General features: G+C 48.8%; 1 protein-coding gene across 1 annotated transcript in view; it reads left to right on the plus strand.

The window, feature by feature from the left end:
• The first annotated feature begins 5,103 nt into the window (after positions 1-5,103).
• SNTA1 (syntrophin, alpha 1) overlaps positions 5,104-8,603 on the plus strand; it is a 27,904-nt gene continuing 24,404 nt past the window's right edge. The window contains exon 1 of the mRNA XM_008568203.1: positions 5,104-5,692. Within this exon, the coding sequence (XP_008566425.1) occupies positions 5,383-5,692 (310 nt within the window). The 5' untranslated portion in view covers positions 5,104-5,382. The remainder of the gene's footprint in view (positions 5,693-8,603) is intronic.

Raw genomic sequence — 8,603 nt, forward strand, 5'->3', positions numbered from 1 at the left:
TAAGGAGCCCAGTAGAAGGGGTCAAGGCTTTGGAATCAGAAATAACCTGGTTTAAGTCTGGACTCTGTCATTTATTAACTGTGTGAGCTGGGAAAAATCACTTTCCCTTTTTGAGCCTTGGTTTCCTCCTCTGCAAAATGGAGGAAGGCTGCAATGAATGTTAAAAGGCAACATATAAGAGAGAGACCTGGTTTGGTTTCCATCCCACAGGGCACCTCAGAGTCTTAGACTTTGGAAGTCCCCCATCCTCGACTAAGATCCAAACCTCCCCCAGGGGGCAGTACAGTGTCACAGTGAGCTGTGGTGCCAGACTGCCTGGGCTTATTCATGTCTCTGAGCCTCAGTTTCCTCATCCCTCTAATGGGGATAATAATAGGACCTACTTCCTAGGATTGCCTTGAGGATTAAACAAGATGATCCACAGAAAGCACTTATTATGTTGAACACTCGGTCGTGTTAACTCTCATTATTACTGCCATTACTGGTTCTGGAAGGCCAGGAGTATAGGAATCTTTGATCCCTGCCCTGGATCCCATGCAGAGAGGCCTCCCTGTCTGACCAGGGCCCCAGACCCTTGGTTCAAGGGATTGAGCTTGCAGGGCCTTCAGTGGCCTGGGAAGCTCCCCCATCTCCTTCTTTTTCCTCCACCCCCCATCCCTTGGGAGTGAACTGGTTTCCTGTGGGAGCTCTGCTGGTTTGGTGGGGAGCCAGGCCTATGTGTGTGTGTATGAGGCCAGTTTCTGAGCCACAGCAAAGAGGCATCAGCTGACCACAGTGAGCATTCCTCCAGACACAGAGTTCCTGGGGGTAGCTGGCAGGGCACAGGTGATTGGCACTGCCCATACCATGTGATCACAGACACACTTACACACATACTCACATATACGCATACATGCACACAAACACATACACACACACACACACACACATCACTGTTTCCTCTGGCTCTACATCTTTCTTCTTTCTCTGCTAGCCTCTTTGCACACATCACCCCTGCTGTGGATTGAATTATGTCCCCCAAAGTCCATGTATTAGAAACTTAATCCCCACTGTGACAGTGTTAGGAGGTTGGGAAATCCTATTATGATCATTGAAAGGTGGGGCCTTGAAGAAGTGATTAGATTGTAAGGACCATGTCCAAGTAAGTGGATTAATCTATGCATGGTTTAATGGTGGTCATAGGCATGGTTCTGAGGGCCTTAAAAGCAGAATGCTTAAGGAGCTCGCTCTCTCTGCTTCCATCCACCAAGTGAGACCCTGCTTTGCTGTGAAGAGTCACTATCCCCCAACAAGGATCTCACCGGATGTGTTCTCTGGACTTTGGGCTTCCCAGCCTCTGAAATTGTGAGCAATAAATATTGTTTCTTTATAAATTACCCTAGGTTTTTCTGTTATAAGCAGCAGAAACAGACTAATACGACCCCTCTTCTTCCTCCTCTCCCACTATATCCACAGAAAACAGCCCCTCAGGGGAGGAACTGTCTATCAGGGCTCTTTCTCATCAACTTTGTCTGAGCCTCATTAAGTGTTCTTTAAGCAGGGCAGTACGTGGGGGGACTTTTAAGGATCTGGTTCCAGGCTTTGGTCCTGGGAAAGAAGCCTTACTCCCCCACCCCCACCCCTTGCCTACTGCCTGATCCCTCCTCCCCTCCCTTTTCTAATATCCAAGTAAAGCTTCCAAAAGCCAAGTAGGATGTAGTTCTCATTTATTACAAGTGCTTACCCCCAAATTTCTCAGACTGTCATATATACAATGCTGTATTTCCACCCTTACTCCCTTTCTCCTTCCTCCTTTCCTTGCCCCCATCCCTTTCTTTCTTCCATATATTTACTGTGTCATATTTATGTTATATATCTGCCAGACTTGGGTTCTTTTTTTTTTTTAAATCTGTGTCTCACCTGTTTTAACACTTACTCTAAATTAAAGTTCTTTGATTGATGACTGTGTTCCAAGATAATTACAATTCATATATATATATATATATTCTTCTTTTATTTTTTGCAGCTGGCCAGTACAGGGATCAAACTCTGGACCTTGGTGTTGTCAGCATCATGCCCTAACCAACTGAGCTCACCAGTCAGCCTGCCACACAATTCATATATATATATATATATATATATATTTTTTTTTTTTTAAATCTTTCCATGGATTTTATGAAGGACTCTTATACGTAACACATTTAAAAAATGACGAAAATATTATAGACACTGCTGTCCTGAAACATTCACCCTTGTGACTAACATTCATCAGGCCCCAGGGAAAGTCTTTTCCACATCCTTTAATCTGCCTCCTAGAAATAAAAGGCAATTGTTTCTGAATGCTGTGAAGTACAGTTGTCCTTCACTGTCCGTGTGGAGGTAGTTCCAGGACCCCCCTCGGATACCAAAATCCAGGCATCCTGAAGTCCCTTATAAAAAATGATGTAGTATTTGCATATATATAACCCATGCATATCCTTCCTTATATGTTAAATCATCTCCAGCACAATCCATATATATATATATATTTTTCCTTTTTGTCTTTTTTCGTGTCCGGCAATGGATCGCAACCCTCAATGTCGTGCCCGTACCGGACTGGGACCGGCAACGGGATCACAACCCTTGGTGTTGTGCCCGCACCTCGCTCAGCCAGTGAGCGGGAACCGGTCTGTATATGGGATCCGAACCCTCGGCGGGAGCGCCACCACACTCCCAAGCGGCGCACTGTAGCAGTGCGCCACCGGGCCGGCCCTACAATCCATATTTTTTGAATGCTTACTATGTATAGGAATTGTGCTAAGTAGTTTACCAGCATTATTTTATTTATTCCTTATAATAATCCCAGAAATAGTAATGTCAGTATCCCCATTCTATAGATTATGAAATGAAAGCTTAGGGGTTGAGTAAAATCATCCAGGACCATACAGATAGAAAGTGGCACAATGAGAATTTGAATGCAGGAAATCAGAATCCAAAGCCCATGCTGTTAACCACCATAGGATCCTGCCTGCCAATGGACTATATGCTCTGTAAGGTGAGAACGTGTCAGTCTTGTTTACAACTGAATCCCTACACTTAGCAATATGTCTGGCACACAGTGGATGTTCAATAAATATTTGTTGAATAAATGAATGAATTATAAGATCATCCCCTGCTACTATGTGTGCTGCAGAAAGGAGAAGTAGGAGGCAAATGAGCTTGGAAGCCAGATAGACCCAGGTTAGAATAGAGGTCTGTTCTTACTAGTGGTGTGCCTCAATTTTCTCATCTATAATATAGGGATAATATGCAGGCTGTGAGGGATTTATGTGAGGTTTAAATGACAATGTATATAAATCAGCCAGCTCATGTGCCAACATATAGCAAACACTGAACAAATGACATCTATGTATTATGTGTACCTGTGCATATAATACATATGTATTTTGTATGTGGCCTTAGTGGATTTTCATAGAGCCATTCCACTACTGTTGGATACTTGGGTTTGTCTCTGGTTATTTGTGAATGTAAGTTTGCTGTGGACAACTTGTGTATGTATCTGTTTTCCTCTAAGCTTTTTTTTTCCTTGATGGTATCTTATGTGGAAGGTGCCTGAAGGTGAAAGAATTCTGCACACTGGTGTGGCCCTATTTATTGCCCAACACATCCCAGCTAAGAATGGAGGATGGAGACAGGGGACAGATATGAGGGCCAATTGAGGTGTGTGATATGGTGGGATTTCTCTGATAAAATCAGTCCTTCCTTCTGTATTTGCTAGCTATCTAGCAGAGAGGTTCAGTGCCCAGGCATTGAGGTCAAACAGGCCTGAGTTTGAGTCTCACTCATAAATGTGTGTCCTAGGCCAATTATACCTAAATCCAGGTTTTCCCTTCTGTATAATGGGAGGGTTCTTAACAGTAGCTACCCCACCAAACTACTTTAAAGATGAGATAACAGATGGGCTGGCCTGTTAGCTCAGTTGGTTGGAGCACAGCCTTATAACACTAAGGTCATGGGTTTGGATCCCAGTACCGGACAGCTGCCAAGAAAAAAAGAAAGATGAGATGACACATGGAAAATGCTCAGTGCTAGGGCTGGCTAATAGTAAGCATTCAATAAATGAAAGTTATATTGATAGCACAGGGATTTACAGTTTACAATGCGTTAAGAAATGAAGAAATTGAGGCCTAGAGAAGTAAAATAACGGGAGCAAGGTCTACTTGGAGCTAATGTGCCTGAGCAGGGATCAGAAAACCAGGTCTCTAGACGCCCAGACCCAGAGTTTTACCCTGCAGCGCTCTTCCCACACAACAGGAGTTCAGGGTTCTCCCGCCAGGCCTCAAAGTGTAAGACTTAAGGCTTTTTTTTCTTTCTTTTTTTTTGGCGGCTGGCTGGTGCCGGGATCCGGAGTGTTGACCTTGGTGTTACCAACACCACGTTCTAACCTAACTAACCGGCCGGCCCCCTCCTGGGCCGGCCCGTGGCTCACTTGGGAGAGTGTGGTGCTGATAAGGCCAAGGGTTCGGATCCCTGTATAGGGATGGCCGGTTAGCTCACTTAGGAGAGCGTGGTGCTGACAACACCAAGTCAAGGGTTAAGATACCCTTACCAGTCATTAAAAAACAAAAAACAAACAAAAAAAACCTCCCTCCCATTTTGGCCAGGGGACCGTTTCCACCCAGTCTCCAAGCCCTAAGCGGAGCCTGCAGCTCTCTCCTCCCAGTGGGCGGGGTCGGCCACATTTACAAGCCACGCCCCACACTCAACCACGCCCACAGACCAAACCTCCAACCTACAAGTGGGAAACCAGCTTCTTTCCGAGCTCCCCCACTAGCAACCCTGCCTGCAAAGTCCCTCACGGCTCGGTGTTTACCTCAAACTCAAGCACTGGAGTCCAGCGCTCTGCCATACGTAGCTGCGTCCCAACTCCCAAAGCCTCGCACCAGAACCCATGGTTCTGTCTCTTTTTCTTGTGCTCCACGATTCGCGAGCTAAGATCCCAGCCCTCGACGGCTATTCCCAGGGAAGAGCCTCTTCCACAGGATCCTGGGGTTCCGCCCCCGACATGAAGCCCCGCCCCCTTTATGACCCCGCCCAGCACTCTCTCACCGGCTTCAATCATGACTTGGTGGTCCCACCTCGACGCCCTTATGGCCCACCCCCCAAGGAGTCCCACACTACATCCTTTGGCTCTGAGCCCCTCTGGGCCCCGCCCCAGCCTCCCGCTCGGGCTGTGGCCCCACCCCTAGTATTGGCCACACCCCCGGAATAGTCCAGCCCCTCGAAGCTCCACCCCCAGTGGCCGGGGTAGGGTGGTGGCTGGCCCAGCCGGCCCGGCTGCCCTCTGCCCTGGGCGCTCGGTCGGAGCGGGCTGGGCGCGGCGGGACAGGGCGAGCGCGGCGGCCCGGGTGCTCGGAGGCGAACATGGCGTCAGGCAGGCGCGCCCCGCGTACCGGGCTGCTGGAACTGCGCGTTGGGGCGGGCTCGGGAGCTGATGGCGAGCGGTGGCAGCGGGTGCTGCTCACTCTGGCGGAAGACGCGCTAACCGTGAGCCCAGCCGACGGCGAGCCCGGCCCTGAGCCTGGTGCTCCCCGGGAGCCGGAGTCCGCGCAGCTCAACGGCGCTGCCGAGCCGGTCGCGGCGCCCCCGCAGCTGCCCGAGGCGCTGCTGCTCCAGCGGCGCCGCGTGACGGTGCGCAAGGCCGATGCTGGTGGCCTGGGCATCAGCATCAAAGGTGGGCGGAGGACACCGAGGGCATAGGGTCGTGGTGTCTGTGGGGCCACCGAGGGCGCAGGGGTCGCGGGGGCTGGCAGCGCACCGAGAACATGGAGTTGGAGACCCTCTGTCTGGGGTTAAGGGGGAGTCTGAAAAGACAGGGAACCGAAGGCACGGGGAACACCAGTGTCAGAGGGGGTTTCTGGAGTTGGAGGTCTTGGGGGGTCACGGAAGGCACAGGTGTGGAGGGGGTTGGAAGCGCACCAAAGACACGTGGGTGGAAGTTCTGTGTGCATAGGGGCTTGAGAGGGGCAACTAGCATGGGCATCAAGTACAAGAGGGGCCTCAGGAAAGCAGAGGGTGGAGAAAGGGGTGAAGCCAGGGACACTACTAGGGCAGAGAGGGGGAAGTCCCTGAGAACTAAAGAGGTGAGAGGAAGTCCCAGAGTCTGGGAATCACAGGGGTGGATAGGAGACATGGTAGAGGCACAGACTGGGAACACAGACAGGAGTCCAACAAGGACCTAGAAATCTGAGGACCCAGGAAGGCTGTGTACCTGGGCAGGGAGCCCTGACAGCTGGGTTTGAATCTCCTGATCTGATCATCTCTACCTTGCACAGGCTGGGGAGGCTGGACAGAGTTACCACTCTTCTCTGAGAGCTCTCAGTCCCTGATACTGACAGCCTTCTTTAGGTGCATCCAGACTGTATTTGAGTCAGGATCAGCTGTGTGAACTTGGGCAAGTCACTTCCCTTCTCTGAGCCTCAGTTTCTTCAACTGTATAGTGAGGGCAATGATAGAGTTGTGATGTTTCTGTGAGAGCGGGGTTCACCCTGCCAGCACATAGTAGGTGCCTGGTTAATTACTGCTGTTAGATGAGAGGAAAATGGGAGGCTAGGAGAGAGTCCCAAAGCAACTAACCATAGAGCGTGATTTCCCTGCACATCCCCAGCTGATGGGTTCACTATTTCTGCCCATCTGCCTCTCAGGGTCCCAGCTCCCATTAGAGCACTTTGGGAAAGGGTGTCAGCCCTTATATCATCTTGCATGTGCACTGTTCCTCCCCGGCTCTTCCTGGTGCTGGCTCTATTCACTGGTGCCTCCATATACTTTGGCCTGGGTGAGGGAGAAGGGATGGTGGTAAATGCCACCACTGTGTGCCAGGTGCTGTGCCCAGTACACTAGGCTCATGATCCATTTCATCCCAGCATCGTGTGGTGAAAGATAGGGAGTGTAGAGTATAATACCCATTTTGCAGGTGAGGAAACTGAAACTCTCAAAGGTAAAACAGGGGCTGGCCGGTTAGCTCAGTTGACAACACCAAGGTCCTGGGTTTGATCCTTGTGCCAGCAGCAAAAAAAAAAAAAAAAAAAAAAAGTAAAATGATTTTCTCATGATCACACAGTTCGTGAGTGACAGAGTGACAGAGCTGGGATTTGAGCCTTAATTATCAGGCCACTGTCCTCCTAGAAAGTACCTAGGGGAGTTGGTTCTCTCCTGCAGAAAGGCAAATCCCCAGGCAGCCAATGCAGAAACCAAGGAGTGGATACCAATCTTACCCCCAAACTCCAGCATGGGATAGGGCAACAGTTTTTTCCTTTTTCCAGCAGAAAAAAAAAAAAAAAAAAAAAAAGTAAAATGATTTTCTCATGATCACACAGTTCGTGAGTGACAGAGTGACAGAGCTGGGATTTGAGCCTTAATTATCAGGCCACTGTCCTCCTAGAAAGTACCTAGGGGAGTTGGTTCTCTCCTGCAGAAAGGCAAATCCCCAGGCAGCCAATGCAGAAACCAAGGAGTGGATACCAATCTTACCCCCAAACTCCAGCATGGGATAGGGCAACAGACCGACCCAAAAATTGTACACTTAGTGTGTCAGAGCAGGAAAAAACTTGAAGTTCATATAGAGTTCCATTTCACAGATGGACAAATGGAGATTCCGAAAGGAGCAGGGACTTTCCAAGGTCACACAAAGTTATTCCCCAGCTCCATACTTCCAGGTGGGGATGAGGGTAATTTTAAGGAGGCTTCAGAGGAAGTACCAATCCCAAACAATGGAGACTGGGCTCCTGTTGCCATGGGAACCTCCTCTCTAGAGTCTTGCTTAGTCTAAGACAGCCATGAATGATCATAGCTCCAAACTGAACTGAAGTCCCTAGTTTGGGGGAGGGCAGCTGTAAATAGAAACCCTTTCCTCTCCTAGAACTCAAGCCCTATGCAGTGCAATGAGCAAACTGTTGGGCCCGTGTGGGGGTCAGGAGAGGTGCTCCAGTCCCAACTTGTTGTTTGACCTTGGAACAGTGACCTCCCACTCTAGGCCACTAGTTTCTCATCTTCAGTACTTTGGGTATGGGCCAGGAGTGTGATATTTGAAGGCCTGACTAGCAATCTACCAAGGGTTAAGAATGTTGGTTTTGTAGCCAGGAGACTAGGTTCAAATACTGGCTTTGCTCCTTGCTAGCTAAGTGCCCTTGGGCAAGGGGCTTCTCTCCACACTTTAGTTTCCCTAATAGGAAATTGAGCATGCTGGTGTATGAAGGGGTGCTGTGAAGATGCAGTGAGAAAACATTGAAAGCATTTAGCACAGTGCTTAGCATACTTGGAACTAATAAACTGTTACTATTTCTTATTATATTTTATTTATTTATTTGTTTGTTTTTCTTGGTGGCTGGCTGGTATAGGGATCCAAATCCTTGACCTTGGTGTTATAAGGCTGTACTCTAACCAACTGAGCTAACTGGCCAGACTTTTTTTGTTTTTGGTGCTGGCTGGTACAGGGATTGAACCCTGGACCTTGGTGCTACCCACACCGCTCTCTAACCCAACTGAGCTAACTGGTCAGCCTATTTCTTATTTTTTAATTTTTTTAAATTTTTTTTTTTTTTGTCTTTTGTCTTTTTCCGTGTCCGGCACCGGATCGCAACCCTCAG

The sequence above is a fragment of the Galeopterus variegatus genome, unplaced genomic scaffold (genome assembly GCF_000696425.1).
Source record: "Galeopterus variegatus unplaced genomic scaffold, G_variegatus-3.0.2 Scaffold386, whole genome shotgun sequence".
Taxonomy (NCBI): Eukaryota; Metazoa; Chordata; class Mammalia; order Dermoptera; family Cynocephalidae; genus Galeopterus; species Galeopterus variegatus.